This window comes from Sorex araneus, chromosome 2, assembly GCF_027595985.1.
Source record: "Sorex araneus isolate mSorAra2 chromosome 2, mSorAra2.pri, whole genome shotgun sequence".
Classification (NCBI taxonomy): Eukaryota; Metazoa; Chordata; class Mammalia; order Eulipotyphla; family Soricidae; genus Sorex; species Sorex araneus.
In genome coordinates this window covers 140,140,986-140,159,299 of record NC_073303.1, presented here as the reverse complement: position 1 = coordinate 140,159,299, position 18,314 = coordinate 140,140,986, and the positions used below count along the sequence as shown (strand labels likewise).

At 47.8% G+C, this 18,314-nt stretch overlaps 1 protein-coding gene across 1 annotated transcript in view; it reads left to right on the top strand.

Moving 5' to 3' along the window:
- Nucleotides 1-443: 443 nt before the first annotated feature.
- Nucleotides 444-18,314, top strand: part of ARHGAP31 (Rho GTPase activating protein 31) — a 144,822-nt gene continuing 126,951 nt past the window's right edge. The window contains exon 1 of the mRNA XM_004606702.2: nt 444-940. Coding sequence (XP_004606759.2) covers nt 841-940 — 100 coding nt within the window. The 5' untranslated portion in view covers nt 444-840. The remainder of the gene's footprint in view (nt 941-18,314) is intronic.

Here is an 18,314-nt window from a genome sequence, read left to right as displayed (position 1 = left end):
AATGCATCTGCACACACTTACACACGGTCACACATAAATACACATATACACAGTACATACACACATATACAAACACACAAGGTATACTCACAAACGCAACTACACACACGTACACACACACATACACAGACACACATATATACACACATATACACTGTATATATACACATACAAACACACAACATAGACACACAAACACAACTATACACACGTACACACATAGGCACATACACACGGACACACATAAACACAGTATACATCTACAATAAACAAACAGGCAAGGTATACACACAAACACACATATATAGGCACGCACGCACACACACACACACACACACGCACACGCACACAGGCGCCGAGCTGCCAAAAATTTCCAGCCTCCGCCCCCTCCCGCTCACTTCCTTCCCGCGTTTCCTGAGCTGGATGGTCCCAGGGCCGGGGAGGCAGGAAAAAGGCCGGCGCGGGGCGGGCGGCCCCGACAGGATGCGGCGCTGCCGGCCCCCCAGCGCTGAGGGTAAGCAGCCGCGCGGGCGCAGCGCACAGCGAGCCACGGCCGCCCCCCGGGGCTGACTGCGCGCCCCGGAGACTCCCCGACGCGCCGCGGGAGCCCCGCGAAGTGCCGGCGACCGCGACGACGACGTGACACCGCCCGGCCGGCCGCCGCGGCCCTGGCCCCGCGCGCCGTGGCCCCGCGCACCCGGGACCCCAGCCCTGGGGGACGCCCATGCGGCCCCCCCGCGCCGCTCAGCAGCCCGCGAGCTGAGCCGGGACCCCGTCGCCGGCGCCGTGCCAAGCAGAGGGGAGGGCGAGGCGGAGGGGCCACCTCTCGGGGACTAACTCATGAAGAACAAGGGTGCCAAGCAGAAGCTGAAACGTAAGGGAGCCGCCAGCGCCTTTGGCTGTGACCTGAGCGAATATCTGGAAAGCTCCGGACAGGATGGTTAGTGCCGTGGCCCTCCCCACCCCACCGCTGCCCTGCTCCCTACCCCCACCTCTGCTCGTTGAGGGGGAGAGATGAGCTCCCTGGGGCGATGGAGTTGGATGCGTTTCGCCCCTGGGCGCGCTCCGGGCCTGTGAGCGCATTGTACTTCGTGGGCAGGGACCGACGTGGTGATGAAGGTGCACCCCGACGTGCGGGACTGGTGCCACTCCCGGGGCGCGCGACTATGGTGGGGAAGCGGGTGGGAGCTCAAAGGGCTCCAGACCCTAACGTGGGGTTCCTGGAGGGGAGGGACCTAGAATATAGGGAATTGGCTGGACTGGGCGGGGGGTTGGTGATCGGTGTACTTTCCCCTCGATCCAGAATTCTCATCGCCTAGGGCGTCCCTCCCGGCCTCCCCTGTTTCATTTGCTCACGTCTTTTTTAAAATTATTATTATTATTATTAATGTGCTGGAAGGCAGCGGGTGCGGTGGATCCCGGCTGGGGGAGTGGTTGCACAAACATTTTCTAAATTTCTGAACGGATGCCAAATCTATAGTACCTCCCTCCCGCCTCTTCCGAGCCCCCAGACCCTCGGCTACCTCCTTTTGACTTAAAGATTATCTTTTGCCCTGTCAGTCCCGGGGATCGTGGTTTTAAAAGGTCAGAGGGCTCCTATTTGAAAAGTGTTCAGGGTATGTGAAAGGAAAGGGGTCTGTCTCTGCTTCCAAAGTTAGATATTGCAGGGTGGGGGTGGGGGGTGGAAGCGAATCCTGCAGGGTGGATGCAGTTTAAACATTGGGGTGTGGGGGCTGGGGAAGAAAGAAAACAGCCTAGAAAGTGATAATCGAGTTTGAGTTGAAAAGTTTTTAATTGAGGAAAGTTGGGGAAATTTAGCATTAAATGACTCCTTTTGTAAGGTTGACTGGTCCTGACAAAAAGGCCTTGTTTTTGAAACTTTAGCAAGAGGGAAAGGGGTCCACTATATAGTCTGTTTATACATAGAACAAAGGGAGAAACTGAAGGACTGTGTAGAATGTCTGACCTGCTCCCCCAAATAATCTTAAAAACTGATTAGCTCGTATCAAATGTGCATCTCGAAAACAGCAGCGCTTTTATTTCAGTTCCTTTCTTAGAGACTCTGGTACCACCTAGTAATTTGCAGTGGTGTGATACTCCTGCTACAATCTGGAGTTTAGAACTCCCTGTGTCATTAGGACAAATGGTTTAGTATGTTTCAGCTGGGGATTGTTTCAGAATTGCCTCTTTGACATGGAGGCATAACTCATTCAGCCCATTTATTTAATTCGGCCCAACAATCTGGAGAAGTAGATTAGACATAGAATGACTTTGCCTAAGTTTTCTGGGAGGTGAGAGAAATCCAAGTATTCATCTTAATCATTCCATCCCTCCCCTCAGAAGTTAAGAATCAAATGTTCCCCCACCACCACCACTTCTTTTTTTTTTTTTTCAGGTTAACATCTAAGTCCACTAAAAATGCTGTTGGGTGTCACTTTCAACTCCTTGGTGATCATTCTGGGCCCTCCCCCAGAGCTCTGGGGCTGCCTGGGGCTGCCTTCCTGGCTGGCCTCTTCCCTCAGCCTGGATTTGAGGATGAATCCTCATCTCAGGATTCTGCCTTCAAGGCAGCTTCAGGCAGTTCTTTCACCTACTTTGCATTTGGAGTTCCCTGTACATTTTAAGACCTCTTCGGGATTTGGGGACTCCACCCAGTGGTGCACAAGGGTTCCTCCTGGCTCAGTGCTTGAGGCTTGCTTCTGGCCTTTTTCTCGGGGGCGTCAAAGTACTGGGGCTGGAACCCAAGCCTCCTGCATGCAAAGCATTTGTTTAGCCTCTTGAGTTATCTCTCGGATCTGCATTCATTTTGACTGATGTAACACCGATTTGCAATATTATGTGTTTCGTTATAATTTGGGGGTGAAGGCATTGGGCCAAACCCAGCAGCGCCGGGGCTTCCTCGAAGCTCTGTGCTTGGGGATCACACCTAACAGAGCCAGCGGACCATACGGGATGCCCAGAGAAAGAACCCAGATTGGCCACAGCTAGACAAGTGCCACTCTCCTCTCGCCAGGCGCCTGTCTCATTGTGATTTGACAGCTGTGTATTCCTTACCATGAGCACCCCCAAAGTATAGTTTCTGTTCATGTTCATACAGTTGACCATTTTACCCCTTCCCTCCATACGCGCTGCGTTTGGAAGGGGTCGTTAGGAAGGGGCTCCTGTTTAGAGAAGCAGCCCAGAGAGGTAAATAAACCTGCTTAGGGTCACACGGTTCATGATGAAGCCTCACCAGGGTCCTGGCCTATTTGGTGCCCGCTCCTCTCAATCTCCTTTAGTGGTTTTCTTCCGCAAAATTAAAATCAGACAGTTTCTGTGTAGGACCAACAAACACTCAAGACTGACATACTTAAGTCACTTCAGCTTTGAAACTCAAGAAAGGGATCAAATTTGATTGTTTAATAATGATTCTAGTAATAGTCATGTTGTATATAGGATATACCAAGCTCATGCCTTGTGAGAATTAGTACCCATAATTAGCAGTTTCTGTAAAGCTGACTGGGATGTCTTGTTATCCTTGTATCTAAAAGTAAGTAGTTGTCTCTTATTTTGGTTATTTTGTAGCATTGAAAAAGTAAGCAAACAACCCCTCAGTCTTCCTGATGGACTTTCTGGAAGACATTGGTTATCGGACAAGGATAGGACTCCATTTCTGAGTACAGCAGAACTGATCTGGGGCCCTCACCTTGGGAATTCATCCCAGAATCCTGAGGGTCATAAGTCAGACTGGTAATGGGGAGCCGAAGGGCTGGGAAAGACCTCACCAGATGAAGCAGGTCCTGGAATTCGGGGAGGCTAAGAGTCCCAGACTGAGGCACAGAGTGAAGAACAGATTCGGGTCTGGAAGGCCAAAGTAGAAAGGACAGCAGAGATTTAGGGAAGCCTAGAGTGTCCCCTGGCCTAGACAAGACCGGAAGGTGCCAAGCCAGAGAGGGGGAGTGCACTGGTGATTACAGGCTGTGCCCAGGCCACCTTAGACTGAACCTTAGTAGATGGATGACCAGTGTCATCCATCTACTTCAGTAAACTGTGGAGGACCAGCTCTGTCAGGGCAGGGTGTGAGGGTGACAAGTAGCTATTCTTCTTAGAACGGACATGCCCAGGACCAGTTGTTATCCTCAATCTTTAGGAAGTTGACTAAACCCCTTCCTTTAGAAAACAGCACGCCGGTGCAAACTGGGTCCTGAGATTTCTGGAAGATCCACAAAGATGCTGAGTCCAGCCCTCAGCACACATAGGCACGATGTGAAGTGCCAGGCTGTGTCTCTCGCTTTCTTGCCCGCTTCTCTCTAGCCTGGTTAAGAATGCCCCAGAGTGGCATGAGGTTACTCCTTGGCTGGAACTTCTTTCACTTCTCTTCCACTCTAGCCGGACTGCCGCCATCCCCAGTTCTCCCCTGGGACCCAGATAATTTTTTTTTTTTTTTTTACTGTCTGGAATAGAGAGAGAGAAGATCATCCCTTCTGAACTGCTGATGCCAAAAATAGCATCGTTTTCTCTTTCTTCATTTTGACCACTGAATACATAGTAATGTAAGGAAAACCACATCACTTTGTCATCTGCAGACGGGACTCTGGCTGAAGCTCTGCCAGGCCAGGGTGCATGGCCCCGAGTGCTCTGGCTCTTCCTCCCGGGCATTGGAGAGGCTGGTTCAGGAGCCTGGACTTCTTTTTTTTTTCTTTTTTTTTCTTTTTTAGTCACATCCAGTGATGCACGGGGGTTAACTCCTGACTCTGCATTCAGGAATTACTCCTGGCAGTGCTTGGGTGGGCAATATGGGATGCTGGGGATCAAACCCGGGTCAGCTGCCTGCAAAGCAAACATCCTACTTGTACTATTGCTCCAACCCAAGCTTAGACTTTTTTTTACTTTTTGGGTCTCACCCGGTGATGCACAGGGGTTATTCCTGGCTCATACACTCAGGAATTACTCCTGGTGGTGCTGGGCGGACCAAATAGGATGCTGGGAATCGAACCCGGCTCGGCTACGTGCAAGGCAAATGCCCTACCCGCTATGCTATTGCTCCAGCTCCCCCCCCACCTGAGCTGGGACTTCTAACAGCCCCAGGGAGCAAGCCAAAGTACCTCGAAAAAACCAAGACTTCTGCTTTCTGACCCTTCCTCATTTTTACTCACTCCCTCTCTACAAGTGAATGAAATTGCTCCCGCCCACTGATTCCCATGATGGTGATACACTGACATTGCCTGGGGGCGGGGGAGGGGGTGTGCTTAAGAAAAAATGTTGATGCCCAAGCCCCCTATCAGACCAATCACACCAGGTGTGGGCATGATCTGTTACTAGCCATGGCGATGTTAACATTCATGCCCACGGGTCACATTCTCTTAGGTGTGGTACACTGGAGATCACACATATTGTTGTATTACTGGAAATCCCAGTGGTCAGAGCTATTATGATTGCACAAGCCACATGTAAACCAGTGCCAGGGACCCGACTTTTGGTGTCATGGTTGTAAGGCAGGTGCTTTGCCCCTGAACCATCCTAGCCAATCATTGGTATGTTTGCAAGGCTTTCCAGAAAATCCTAATAGGGACTGGGAAACTACTGTGGGGTTGGGGGTGCAGGTGGTGGGAGGTATAATGGGGTAGCGGACTATTTCCCCCTGGGCAAATAGCCATGACCAATCAGATCGCACCCTCTGAATATTTGATAAGAACTGTCACCCTTTTATTCCTCAGGAGTTTTTTCCTCCAGTTTTTACTGGATTAAATAAAGATCTCTCCTCCCTGCCTTCTTTCACTCTGATGGCGAAAGGTTCATACAAGTAAATGTCCATTGAAATTATTTTAAAAGATTATAATTTTTAAACGTGAGGAGAGTAAGCGAGCCCTGCCATTGCAAAGACGTAGCTGTTTAAAAACTCGTGAAGTTAAATCTTTCCTTTACTTTATTTAAGAAATGTGTATAAGGCATTGTGCTGGGTGCTGTGGGAGAGAAAGAAGCATGATCCCCAGACTTGAAAAATTACATCTCAAGGATGTAAACAAATTTCCAGAAACCAGGGACACTATTAGGCTTTGAAGTTAGCTGCCACTGAAGAGAAACCTGCAGGAGAAAATATGAAGGCTTTTATCTACAATTAAATAGAGGAGATATGCAAACGTAAACAGAAGCAAAAGTCTTAGCAAGGAAGGTAAATATTTTTCTGTTCAAGATAAGATTTTGTACTGAATGGGGGCGCAGGGCTGGCACTCTGCAGCCTCTGATTTCCTTCCCAGTGTCTTGGCCGCACACCGCTAGCATGCAGCCTGCCTTCCCCAGCTATGCTTCATCCTCTAGGTCACAGCTGCTTCTGGACACCTCTTCTGATCCTCCCAAGTCAGGTGGCTTGGCGAGGGCTTCCCTTGGGAGTTCAAGAAGCTGAGTGTCCCGAATAGAATTTTGCTGTCAGAAGCTGGAGCAAGTTACTTAAATTCTCTGGGCCTAAGGTTCCTCATTTGTGGGATGGGGATAAGAGTACTGATGAGATGATTAAAGGGTGAGTGTGGGCAGACGGCTCAGCTGAGACAGTGTCCATGGTAAACTCTGAGTAGAGCTATTCCTGGCAGAACACCCTGGACTTGCTCTCGTGCACGGGCAGGTCTTCTGAGTTGGAGTGAAGCAGAGCCCCAGTGAAGCATCAGACATGGTCAGATACAGTCAGGGGCCCCAGTGGGCAGGGAAGTGGCCTTGGAAGGGTTTCCTGACGCCTTGGGCGGGAACAGAGTGTGTCAGGAGTGTTGTCTGGGCACTCCTGAAGCACTGGGGAACTGAAAGCTGAGTGAGTGGGATCCAGAGGAGTTTGCGGAGACGCAACCACCAACTCCTGGACTCGGGCTTCAAGGGCTCTTCCCCTTTCTGGGCTTCTAGAGCAAAATGGGAAGGAGCAAAAGAAGAGTTTAACCTGGAGCCAGTGGATGAGGTCACTTGCTGTGCACAGCCTGGTGCTGACCGCCCCCAGGGAACGGGCCTGGAGACCCCAGTTCCCCCCAGGCTGCAGCCGTGGGCCCACTCCCCTGTTGCCAAGTGAGCCATCTTGAGGGCCAGGAGGAGCTGGAAGGCCGGCCGGAAGCTAGAGACAGAAGGAGCACAGAATTCAGGGCAACTTTTCCCACAGATGATGATCTGCGGGCTGGTGGGGGGGCCTGTGCCGACCCAGCTGGGCCTTTTGCTGGATTCTTTCGATTTCCCCGTCTTCTTCTCTTAGAATCTGGGGCTGGTCTGGAAACCTTTTCTGTGGGGAACAGGAAGGCCGGAGAGCACCTTCGGACTTCCAGAAGTCGTTAGAACTGGCTGGGGGCTGTTTCTGGGAAGCCCCGAGTTTCCCGGATGGCGTGGCCCTGTGTGTGGGTGTGTGGCCGTGAGGAGAGAATGGGGTGAGGCAGAGGGAGCCAAGATATGGCTGAGGGCTAGGAAGCACCTTTCTCACGAGATTGTCCCGTTAACCCAATAGGTCTGGGGTAACAGTGGCTGGCAGTGGCCAGGCAACCTAGTGCTCATTCCAGGAGCCCCTGATCCAACTGCGTTGCCAATCCCTCAGCTTCACCCCCACCTCAGGCCTCCACTTCCCTCTGTGTGGCTCTTCCACACCAGTCTGGAGGCCCAAGAATGGTGAACTGCTTGCTTTCTCTTAGCGGTGTGCACGCACGCACGCACGCACACACACACACACACACACACACACACACACACACACCATAATTTGCAATACATTTAACTCTGCATGTTATTGCCACTTCTTTTCCTACACTTTCCCTTCCCCTCCTCTCTACCCTTCCCCACTCCACTTGCTCTCTCCCCTCCCCTTCCTTCCCCTCTCCTCTCTTCTTTTTTTTTCTTTTTGGGTCACACCCAGCGGTGCTCAGGGGTTACTCCTGGCTCTACACTCAAGAATTGCTCCTGGCAGTGCTCGGGGGACTATATGGGATGCTGGGGATTGGGTTGGCCATGTGCAAGGCAAACACCCTACCCGCTGTGCCATTGCTCCAGCCCCTCCTCTCCTCTCTTTCTTCGTGTCTTCTATCACACACTCAGCAGTACTAGGGATTTGCTTTTGGCTTGGTGGGGTGGGTTGGGGGTCCGTGTGGTGCTTTGGGTGGAACTTGGGTCTCTTTCATGCAAAGCATTTTTGTTAGTCCTTTGAGCATCTCCCCAGTCCTACTTTATTTATTTATTTATTTATTTTTACAGTATTATTCTCATGAGTAAAATGACACACTTTCTTTTTCTGACTACTTTCATGTAGCAGAATCCCCTCAAGGTGCATACAAGTGATGATAGAAAGGAAGACTTCATCTTTTTTCAAAGCTGAGTAGTATTCCACTGTGTATCTATTTCTCACCTCTACCTACTCATCTGTCATCTTCATGTACTTGGGTTCTTTTCAGACTTCAGCTATTGTTATTTGTGCTGCTGTGAACATAGGTGTACATACCTCTTTTCAGGTTAGTGTTTTCATGTTTTCTGGATCACAATATATAACAGTGAGATTGCTGAATCATATAACACTCTATTTTTAACCTTTTCAGACATCTCCATTCTATTTTCCATACAGGAGGAGCCATTTCCATTCCTACACACAGTGAATGTGGGTTACTTTTTCTCCACATCCTCACCAACTATCTCCTCATAACATTTTGATAATAAACATTCAAAGAACTGACTTAAAAATGAAATTTCAGGGGCAGGAGAGAGTTCAGTAGATAAGGTTCTTACCTTTGTTAGCATCCCTGTATGTGATCCCAAAACCAAAAAAAAAAAAAAAAAGGAATTTCAAACAATAGTACAGCGAATAAAGTATTTGCCTAGCACGCAGCTGACCTGGGTTCCATCTCCGGCATCCCATATGGTCTCCTGAGCACCTCCAGGAGTAGTGTCTTGCATTTCCCTAATGATCAAGGATGTAGGGCATCATTGGTTTGGTTTTGTTGTTGGGTTTTGGGTCGTACCCAGCTCGCATACCCAGGGCTTACACCTGGCTCTCTGCTCAGGGATCACTTCTGGTGGTGCTCAGAGGACCATATAGAATGCCAGGGATTGAACCTGGGTCAGAGGGTCAGACTTGTGTTAGGCAAATGCCTTACTCCTGTGTACTATTTCTCTGGCCCCTCGAAATGTCTTTGTTGGTGAAATTCCTATTTACATCCTCTTATCATTTTATATTTGGGATGTGTGTTTTGTTGTTGTTGCTGCATATGAGTTGTCTAGATATTTTGGGCATTAACCCTTTGTCTGATAAGCACTGTCTGTAGCACTGTCGTCCTGTTGTTCATCAATTTGCTAAGCGGGCACCAGTAACGTTTCCATTGTAAAACTTGTTGTTATTGTTTTTGGCATATTGAATACGCCACAGGTAGTTTAAAATCATCTCCCATAGACTACCTTGTTATTTTAAGATGATTTTTAGATCTGAGCAGTTTGATTTCCATTTTGCAGAGTAGAAACTGAGATCAAAAGGTCAAATAGTTCATGAAGATTATAGAGATAGGGAGGCAGAATGTAAGTCTAGATCTGACCCCTAAAGCTATGATCTTGGGCACACACACAATCTCCCAGGTAGTGTATATCATAATTTAGCTTTAATGCATTGGTTTAAAAAAGAAGTGGGGGGATGAAAAAGAGAGAGAGAGAATTAGAAAAACCAGCCTTTTCTCCCTTTATCTTGGGTCTTCCCCCAACCTGATCACTCCCCATAGTGCTCACAAACCAACTCACCTTTCCCTTGTGCTTTCCTCTCTGAGAGGCACTTTTCATATGTTCAAGTCCGCCCAAGCCCCAATATTTCCTCCCAGAGCATTCCCCGCCCACTTTGGCCCAGTCCTCTTTCCCTTTTGGACCGCTCACCGCCAGAGAGTCAGGAGCCCCCATTACACCTTCCATTAGCCAGTCCCTGTCCATTAGCCCAGTCCCTGCTTCCCGGACTGCTTATGTAGCTGGTGAGCCCAGCTGAGACAGGAGCCATTCACCGGCCTCTCACTCAGAGTGGGTAGCTTGCTGCCCCCGTGGTGGGTGAGTGTGTGTCCCAAACGCAACATTGGATGGTTTGGCCGCATTGGCTCTTTGTGGAGGTGCAGGAATATCAGGAATCCCGGCTTCTTTCAGCCCCATGGGGCCAGATCATGCTGAGCCAGACTTTGCATAGGACACCCAGAAACCCTGATGTTCCCAGCACCTCGCCAGTCACTCCTTGGTATGAACCACATTCTTGGCGGGGCCCCAGAACCAACTGACTTTCTGGGATCGAGTCTCAGGCACTCTTTGTTCTCGTTGAGTTTGGCTGATGCATACCAGGCCCTGGTACCACACCCACGATCTGATGCCTGCCCAGAATGCCTCTGGGGACCCCCTCCCCACAGCCTTCCCTTCAGGGAAAAGGGTGAATATCACCCCCCCACACACACCCCAACATGTAACAGCTTTTACTGTTACAGATACCAGAAAAGAGTTTGAATATAAACTAGGATTCTGGCAAACTCTAAATAAATCTATATCCTTCACGAAAGGCAGTTGAGTTAATTTGTATAATTATGCATATTTCTTTCACTGGCTCTTTTCATGTTTTTATTCTGAAACCATCTTGTTGGGGGCTTGCAATTCAGTGCAAGGAGTATTTAATGAAACTCCAATGTGCTAGACACTGTTGGGTTTATAAAGATGCTTCAAATTTGCTCTCAGGGTAAATAGAAAACAATTTTTCTTTTTTAAAGAAAGGAAAAAGCACAAAGCATGAACGTATGAGGACTGAGGAGGATGTGCAGGCAGGAATTCTGACTTGCGAGGCAGCGCGGTAGAGGGAACCATTCGATGGAATGAATTGTTGGAAAGAGGGAACATTTAGTAAGAGTCGCGTCACCTGACTGTGAGGAAGGAGGGCAGTAGGGGAGCTGGGGGAGTTCGCTGCGGGCAGACAGGAAGCCCCGTGACTTTGCCTGACTTTTGCAATTGGTCACACCCTGGAGCAGAGAACCCTGAAACTATGGCAAAGGTGGTTGGGACTGACGTACAGTACAGGCGCAGAGTGCTGGGGTGGTAATAAGAGCAGTGTCCCTGGTTGGTGTCAAAGTCTCAGAGATCAGCCTGCTTTCAAAAGAAGGCAGAGGAGCAGATTGTAACAAAGGCGGCAGTTAGTTAGTCAGTGTCTGTGCCACACCCAAGGGCAGGAGAATGGGGGATTCTGTCACAACATAGCACTGTGGCACTGTCATCTGGTTGTTCATGGATTTGCTCCAGTGGGCACCAGTAATGTTTCCATTGTGAGACTTGTTGTTACTGTTTGTGGCATATCAAATACGCCACGGGGAGCTTGCCAGGCTCGCCATGTGGGTGGGATACTCTCGGTAGCTTGCCGGGTACTCCGAGAGGGATGAAGGAATCGAACCCGGGTCAGCCACATGCAAGGCAAATGCCCTACCTGCTGTGCTATCGCTCCAGTTCATCACAATGTAAAAATGAAAATAATAATAATGTTGGGACTGCGGAGATGACTGAAAGCACTGGAGTACTCTGTATTGTGGGGAGCCCAGATTCAGTGCCCAACACTGCATGGTTCCTTGAGTAAGGTGTAACTCCTGAGCACCACCAGGTATGGCCACCCCATGCCCCTTGAATAATAATATTAGTTAACCTGATTGTGTCTGATTAAATTTCACTGAATGGCAAAAATGTGCGATCTCCATCGTAATCCACCAGGTATAGAAAATTTGGTTTTGTTCCCCACTTTTTTGTATGAAGAGAGGTTAGGTAACATATGTAAGGTCACATAGCCCGGAGGTGGAAAGAAGGAGACTCAAAGCACGTCTGTCTGACATTAAATTTGCCTGCCATGGCTTTGTCTTCTCTGAACCAAAACAGACACACCTCTGCTGGCAGTGAGTCAGGGCCTGATAAGCAGATCTACACTCATCAGCCTTGCCAAGGTGGTAAGTTCACTAGGATTTAGTTGGACTTTCATAAAACGTTTGACAATGGTGTTCCCATCCCCAGATTGTCAAAGTACTGGAACATCTCGGTTCGGAATGGCAAGGTACTAAATGGAGAGCGTGCCCTGCTACCATAAGTAGCCCCTTCCACCACTTCTTCCCCATCTGTTTCCTGCATTCTGAGTATTCCTGGGAAACAGTGATGTCAGCTCTTCCATATAAACCTGCACCTCCCCTCTCGCCCCTCCTCTACGATGCATATTTTCGTTTCTCTTTCTGGCTTTTGTCTTCCTGTTCTGCTATCTTAAAACTCACACTTTTGGCATCAATTGTTGGCCTTCTTTTTTTAATATGTTTAAGCTATGTAAGCTTCATGAGGACCTTCAAAATAAGTACACGTGCTTTTTGGGGTGCATATTCGGGAAATCCTTTGTTCTGCTAATAGCTCAAAGCCTGGTGTGATGGAGAAATCATTTTGCTTTCTGCAAAAGCTGAGCCAGGAGCTCTGCTCAGAATCAGGCTTGGAGCTGAGGACTGGAGCCTGCTGCAGGCGCCCCTGGGGGCACCGCCACCTGGGCCCTGGTGCCAGAGCTCAGAGCTGACGCCGGCAGAGTAGTCTCTCTTTCCTACCCTGACCTGACTTTTAGGGGGGGCCTTCGTTTCCTCAGTTCTCCTTTCTTTATTGCCCTCAAAGACAGTTTGGTTTTGAAAAGGAAGCAGGGACAGTTCTCCTGGAAGGAAAGGGTGAGGGGAGGAAAAGGGGGTGGGGAAGGACAGTAATCGGTTTTGAATTTGGGGTCCAAGAGTTCTGAACTGGTCTCATCTCCCGGACCCCTGGGCCTCTGGTGGTGATTTCCAGTTTCCCAGGCCTTATAAGGACAAAGGAAACAGTAGTACTTACTATTAAAGTTTTCATTTAATTTCAAAATAAAAAAAAAACTAGATTTGTATACTATTAAAAGTGCTTTTCTCCGCGGCCGACCCAGGTTCGATTCCCAGCATCCTGTATGGTCACCCAAGCACCACCAAGAGTAATTCCTGAGTGCAGAGCCAGGAGTAACCCTTGGGCATCGCTGGGTGTGACCCAAAAAGAAAAACAAAAGTACTTCTCTCTCTCTCTCTCTCTCTCTCTCTCTCTCTCTCTCTCTCTCTCTCTCTCTCTTTCTGGGATGGGGGCTCCCAAGCAGTGCTCAGGAGGTGTTGTGGGGAGGTTGTGGGGAGGGAGTAATGGTGAATCTTAGTCAGCTGGGCCCGTTGTTCAGCATGAGGCCTAAGGCTGTGCAGCTCGGGCCCGGTAGTGCTTGGTGGTGCCCAGGGCTGTACCCGGCTGGGGAACCATGTGGTGCTGGGCCAGCCATGCGCCTCAATTCCTGTAATATCTCTTGCCTCTGATATCTCTTGCTTTGTTTTTGTTTTTATTTTTGTGCCACACCTGGCAGTGATCAGAGCTTACTCCCGGCTCTGTGCTCAGGGATCATTCCTGGCAGGCTTAGGAGATCATACTAGGTGGTAGGGACTAAACCCAGGTTTGCCACATGCAAGGCAAGTGCCATACTTGCTGTACTATCTTTGTGATCCTGAAAAATATTTCTTAAATTCCATTTGTAATTCACAGAGACATAAAAGACTATATAAAAATGTATTCCGGGGGCTGGAGCAGTGGGTAAGGCGTTTGCCCAGGTTGGTTGGGTTCGATTCCCAGCATCCCATATGGTCCTGCGAACACTGCTGGGAGTAATTCCTGAGTGTATAGCCAGGAGTAACCTCTGTGCATCACTGAGTGTGACCCAAAAAGAAAAAAAAAAGTATTCCATTGGAAATTGCACAGGTCACTTGGTGTCTGGCAGAGTGCCAAAGATGGCACCCAGGCCTGTGAACTATAATTCACTGTTGCATGCAGTATTCTGAGGTCAGTCCTGCAGAAATTCTGCTTTGATAGGCTGAGGTGAGGCCCCGAAACCCATATTTATTTTTATTTTTTTTCTTTGCTTTTCGGGTCACACCTGGCGATGCACAGGGGTTACCCCTGGCTCTGCACTCAGGAATCACCCCTGGCAGTGCTCAGGGGACCATATGGGATGCTGGGAATCGAACCCGGGTCGGCTGCGTGCAAGGCAAACACCCTACCTGCTGTGCTATCGCTCCAGCCCCCAAAACCCATATTTTTAAGATGTGCTTTGCTGGATTCTAGTATCTTTGGCCTCCTGATGTCACTTTGAGAAACACTGACTTAGTCCATAGCAAAAAGAAGTTAAATGAAACCATATGCATTTTATTTTCATCTTTATATTACACACATTTGCAACAGAGAGCATGTATTTTTGCTATTTAAATTGGAAAAAGCCTTTTAAAATTATGATGGGAATGCGGTATCTTGATGCACTGTAATTTTTCATGAAGTCCCTTTTTGTTTTCACCCTTACTTTGGGGTGGAAAAATCTTCATAAAATCTGGCCATTGACTTTTCTGCCTTAATAGCTGCAGTGTTGTGAGATCAGTTAACTTCTTTCCCGAGACTTGGTCTAACAAGGGAACTGGTGTACGGCATGCTGGGCATTGAGGGGAAGCTAACAGCCTTCCTGCATTCAAATCCCTTCTCTGCTGTGCTCGAAGGACAAACCCCCAAGCCATTTCATACCTCACTTTCGTCTTCAGTAAAATAGGAATTATGATAATCATTCGTTTTGCATGGATCACTGTGAGGATTAAAAGGAGTAGAGTACTGCGAAAGAGCCTCCTTAAGTGTGAACTCCCTGATGTTCTCAGTGACTGGAAGCCCTCTCCTGTTTCAGCCCCATTACTCAGCATGTGGTTCCTGAGTAATGCTACAGATGTGGAAGTTGAGAGAGCTGAGAACTAATATTCTAAGGCCCCCACATTTCCCTAGGGCTTCTTCTTTTTAAAAACATTCTCATATATGCAGACAGTTGTTTATTTTCTTCGGTTGAATGCATTAAAATGCTAGTTTTCAGATGCTTGTTTGTTGATGAATATTTCTGGGTGGGACTGGGGCACACTTTCCACATTTTATGTATCTCTAGTAATTATAAAAAGAAAATGATCTAAAGGCAAAACTGAACATTTTTTTTAAAGGAGTATTATTGTATGGGGTGATAATCATCAGGATAGCCACCCACTCTTCTGGTTTTCATCTGTATTCCAGAAGAGTTACAAATCTGGAAAATGAGTCTGTTTCCATCACTCACGGAACAGAGTAAGCTGAAGTTTTAACTGGCTCTTAAAGAAATAGGGACATTTCAGTATGCCTATTTCTCTCCTCAACAGTCAGAATTCAGCAAGTAACGGAACGAGGTAGATATGGCTCAGACTTAGCTCTGTGAACAGAATCCTAAGCTGTGTGAGCAGAACGCTAGGCTGTGTGAGCAAAACCTTAGACTGTCAACATGTTCTCAGGTTGCGGAGAGTAAGCTCCGGAATAGACACTGCACTCATCATAGGCTGAAGGAACATTTATCTGTTTCCATTGGTCAGTGTCCCTTTGAAGATGTGTACTTGTACACGGAAGTATATGTAGAAATATAACCACGATAGTGAAATCAAATTTAATTAGCCTCCAAATTCCTCATCTTAGTCCCTTAAATTATCTTCTCGTTTTAGTTGAAAGAAAACAAACTTCGGAGACCATTCTTAGTCCATCTGTGTATTGGGTGCCTGCAAAGCTGGTTCCTCTCTGGGATTTTGGGGACAATCCCTTTCTCTGTGGTCTCTTCCTTCCCTGACTCATAGTTCCTCATCACATTGCATTGCTTCCTGCTTCCACCTCCATATGGCCTTCTCCTCTCACCTCCTGCCTTTGTCTTGTATCACTGTATCACTGTCATCGCATTGTTCATCGATTTGCTCGAGTGGGTGCCAGTAACGTCTATATTCGTCCTAGCCCTGAGATTTTAGCAGCGTCTCTTTACTCATCCTTCCCAACGGTGACGCATTGGAGACTCTTTCAGGGTCAGGGGTATGAGACCCAGCATTGTTACTTTTTGCATATTGAATATGCCACGGGGAGCTTGCCAGGCTCTGCTGTGCAGGCAGGATACTCTCGGTAGCTTGCTGAGTTCTCTGAGAGGGAGAACTAGACAATAAGAGATGGCGCTGCTGCAAATGCGGCCATGAGCTTCTGGGAGCTTTGTTTTATAGTCTCTGGATCTTGGCTGTTGATGGGATTATAAGGCGCGGGGCAGTTTTGGGTGTGACTGCCTAGCTACTGGAAATGGGGGATCTGAGTGGATCCCAGTCCCTATCTGAGCAGGCTTGGAGATCTCAGCCCCTTGTCTTATATAGGTCCTGTAATTATATCAGATTATTCAAAATCATCCCATCTCATCTCCAGGTCCTTACTGTGATTACAACTGCAAAATCTCTTTTGCCATTTTAACACATATGCTGCCTGAGCTTTTGAGTCCACATGGCCGAGCACATGACGCCTGAGCACATGTGTCACCCGCATCTCCCCTCTTGAGATGTGGACTTTCATCTTTCGTGTCTAATGCTAGGATGTGTGTAGGGGCTCTCTTCGCCCTTGAAAAACCCTGTGGTCTCTCTTGAATGCGTTTCTCTCTCTCTCTCTCTCTTTCCACACTTTAAAAATCTCCAAATAAAAACCATTTATTTTTTTTAAAAAAATCTTTTTTTTTTTTTGCCATTTTAGACAACATTCAGAGGTTCCAGAAATAATGACCTATACCTCCTTGGGGCACCGTTACTCAATCTACCACAGTCTGTTTTCCGCACAGCACTGGGTGGGCTCCATAGATAATTATCAGCTCCAATGAAGGTAATTGAGTGGTGGTTGTGGAGGGGAGTTGGAAAGGACATTACATTTTTCTCTACATCAGGCACTCCAGCAGCAAGGGCTGGGCAGGTTTTTCTTGGTGGGGCTCGCAGTGCTATGCAAGAGAAGAGGCAGAAAGACATCGGGTGCTTACATCAACCACAACAGGAGCCGCTGATCTAAATTCTGATCTTTAGGATCTGGGTCTGGAAGGATGAGTGGAATCTGAATTGTCAGAAAGGAAGATATTCCAGACCAGACAAGGGTGAATGTTAGGTACCTATTTACCTGGACCAGTTCTATAGGAACAGGTAGTTGAAGTGACCTTTCTTAGTCTTCCAGGGAAGATAGATTGAAGACACATATGCCTACTTAAATTCTATATTGATAAGGGAGTAGGACTTTAGAGCCAAATTTAAAGCTATTGGTACCTTTTTTGCTGATTGTGTTGTGTTACTGAGGAAAAGAATTGAACCCTGGTTTCAGAATAAACTTCCTTCAGGTGAAGGGAAGATGAAATGCCCGGAGCAGTTGTAACCTGGCATTTCAGAGCTCATTCTATCTTAGCAAATTCTATTTCTCTTTGTCTTATCCATGTTTAATATTTCAAACCTGAGTTTTATTTGAAATGACAAAAAATTTCCCAACTTCCTCCTCCTCATGCTTCCATTCTATCTCCTCTTTGTCATCCAGCTTTCTCTTCATCTTTGTAATTTCTCCAGTTTGAGAAACTGCAAAACAGATATGTCACAGCCACAGTTCTTCTCGTGCAGCTCCCAGGTACCATTTTGAGCTTGGCCGTATGAGTGGACATTCCCCCTTCCAAACTGGCCAAATGCAGAGCATCCTTCTCTTGCTCCCTCTCGCGTGCCCCCAGAGCTCCATCCCCTAGGACACCCTGGAGTTCCTGGGCGATGGGCCTCTTGCCTAGGGCCTATGGCACCCACACCAGATTCCTCAACTCTAAAAGCTAAAAATACTTTAGGCTCTGTGTCTCCTGCTGGCAGACACTCAAACTGATCCTTTTCCATGAGACCAAAGGGCAGAAGCCCCAAAAGAAGCCATACCACCAACACAATGGTCAGCTGCCGCCTGAGGGGCTCCTCCCCTGACCTGTGTTCATATTTAGATGCTAGTTCAGAATAGCTGCTGCTTTGCATCCCTGTGTCCTGAGCGGAAGAGCAGGAGCTCTGTGAAAACATGCAGGGTAGATTTTTTTTTTTTTTGCTTTTTGGGTTACACCTGGCGATGCACATGGGTTACTCCTAGCCTTGCACTCAGGAATTACTCCTGGCGGTGCTCAGGGGACCACATGGGATGCTGGAAATCGAACCCGGGTCGGCAGCGTGCAAAGCAAATGCCCTACCTGCTGTGCTATCACTCCAGCCCTGCAGGATAGATTTTAAGGAAGAATAAATATCTGTCACAGGTGTACAGGTCGTTTTATTTTTCTTACCCATATATATTGCACACCTGACTTTTGCCTTTGGGGGATAAATATATATATTTGGTATTTTGGTATATATATTTATATATTTGGTATATATATTTACTTGGTATAAATATATATATTATATATAATATATGTATATGGTATTTTGTTTGGGGGG